A 2,062-nucleotide genomic window follows, 5' to 3' on the forward strand; every position below is an offset into this window, starting at 1 on the left:
ACATTATGTAATTGTAAAATGATGTGCTAGTGGGGTAAAGAGTTGATGCCACCATCTTTGAAGGTTTATTTTTTTAATAGCTTTTTTCCGACCAACATTCTAAGCACTGGCATTGTGGACTAAAGTGTCATTTCTGTTGTTAGCATATAACGTACACTGTGATATGCTTCCTACTGAATGGAATTTTGTTTTTCTTTCTGTTTTTTCATTAACGATTTTAGTTTTTCTCTGTTTTTTCATTAAAATCATATAATTCTGATTTGTTACATATTTTAGGTTGCAAATTTTCCATTCCCGACTCCTCCAGACACCAGAGCCTTGGTTGAAGCAGAACATTGCTTGAAAGCTCTTCAAGCACTTGATATGCACGGAAAGCTTACCCCAATTGGAAGGGCAATGGCACAGTATCCGTTGAGTCCTCGTCACTCCCGAATGCTTCTTACAGTAATCCAAATTATGAAGAATCAGCGAGCCTATGCCCGAGCAAACCTAGTGCTAGGATATGCCATTGCCACAGCATCAGCTTTAAGCTTTCCAAATCCTTTTAAGATGCAGTTTGATGGAAACCGTAGCAAGTCAGATGGTTTGGACCAAGAAGAAATTTCGCAGGACCAAGAGTCAAAGAAGAGGTTGAAGAAGGAAAAAGTTTTGGTAAAAGAAGCTCGTGCCAGGTTACGTAATCTCAGCAGTGACGCATTAACTTTTGCTTATGCCTTACAGTTGTTTGAACTTGCAGAAAACCAATTTGAGTTCTGCCAGAAAGCATTAACTTTTGCTTATGCCTTACAGTTGTTTGAACTTGCAGAAAACCAATTTGAGTTCTGCCAGAAACATTCTCTTCATGTGAAGACAATGGAAGATATGTCCAAGTTGAGGAAACAACTGTTACAGCTGATATTTTACCAGAGTAAGTTCTCTGAGGAATTTGGATGGGATCATGGAAGTGCAGAGGAGGTAGAAATGACATGGAGGGTTAGTTCTAGTAAGCATCCATTACTAATGAATGAGGAAGAGCTATTAGGTCAAGCTATATGTGCTGGTTGGGCTGATAGAATTGCAAAGCGTGTTCGAAAGATTTCAGAATCATCAGATAAAGTACGGGCTCTTCGATACCAATCATGTGCCTTAGATGATACTATTTATCTTCATCGTTGGTCGTCGGTATCACAGTCTGCTCCAGAGTTTGTAGTATATACTGAGCTCCTTCAGACTAATAGACCATATATGCATGGTGCAACCAGTGTGAAATCAGAGTGGCTAGTTAAATATGCTAGTTCTCTATGCAGTTTCTCCGCGCCACTTATTGATCCAAAGCCTTATTACGAACCTCTGAGTGATGAAGTATTGTGTTGGGTGAGCCCAGTTTTTGGACGTCATAGTTGGCAGCTCCCTTTGCATTCTTTGCCTATTAAGAATGATGGACTTCGAGTGTCAGTTTTTGCTTGTGGATTGCTAGAAGGTTCTGTGCTGCCATGCATGAGAACGGCACGAAAGTTTTTAGCTATGTCGCCTTCAAATTTATTGAAGCCTGAGGCATTGGGCCAGAGAAGGGTTGGAGACCTGCTGAATGGATTAAGGATTGGATCAAGAAGAATTGATAGTCGTGCACAGTTGAGAGATGCTTGGAATGAGAATCCTCGACATTTATATTCGGAGATTAAGAATTGGTTTCAAGAAAGATTTCATGGTCAGTTTGAAGAGCTCTGGGAACAAATGCATCATGAAGTTCTTGAAGGGCAAGAACTTTTCCGGGGAAGAGCAAAGAAAGAAAATAAGAAGTCAAAATGATAGGAAGAAACTATGCAGCTTTCACAGAATGCAACTTAAAAAGAAAGGCAGAGATGACTTCATTTATGTTTTCCTTGAGTTTGCTCATGATAATTTTACAAAGTGATAGAACACAGAAATTTTACCAACCGGATGTCTAAGTAGAGTTGTTGATTTTAACGTCCTTAGCTCTGTATATTCTAGTAATCTCGATTGCTGTAAATCCTCTTTTCTCCTTAGCAAGAAACAACTATCCCACGTGATAATTCTCTGATGAGAAGTTTTTAATTATTTA

General features: G+C 39.2%; 1 protein-coding gene across 1 annotated transcript in view; it reads left to right on the forward strand.

Moving 5' to 3' along the window:
- LOC109848675 (ATP-dependent RNA helicase DEAH13-like) overlaps positions 1-2,062 on the forward strand; it is a 7,849-nt gene extending 5,787 nt beyond the window's left edge. The window contains exons 12-13 of the mRNA XM_020418302.1: positions 277-720; positions 790-2,062. Coding sequence (XP_020273891.1) covers positions 277-720; positions 790-1,788 — 1,443 coding nt within the window. The 3' untranslated portion in view covers positions 1,789-2,062. The remainder of the gene's footprint in view (positions 1-276; positions 721-789) is intronic.

The sequence above is a fragment of the Asparagus officinalis genome, chromosome 7, assembly GCF_001876935.1.
Source record: "Asparagus officinalis chromosome 7, Aspof.V1, whole genome shotgun sequence".
NCBI lineage: Eukaryota > Viridiplantae > Streptophyta > Magnoliopsida > Asparagales > Asparagaceae > Asparagus > Asparagus officinalis.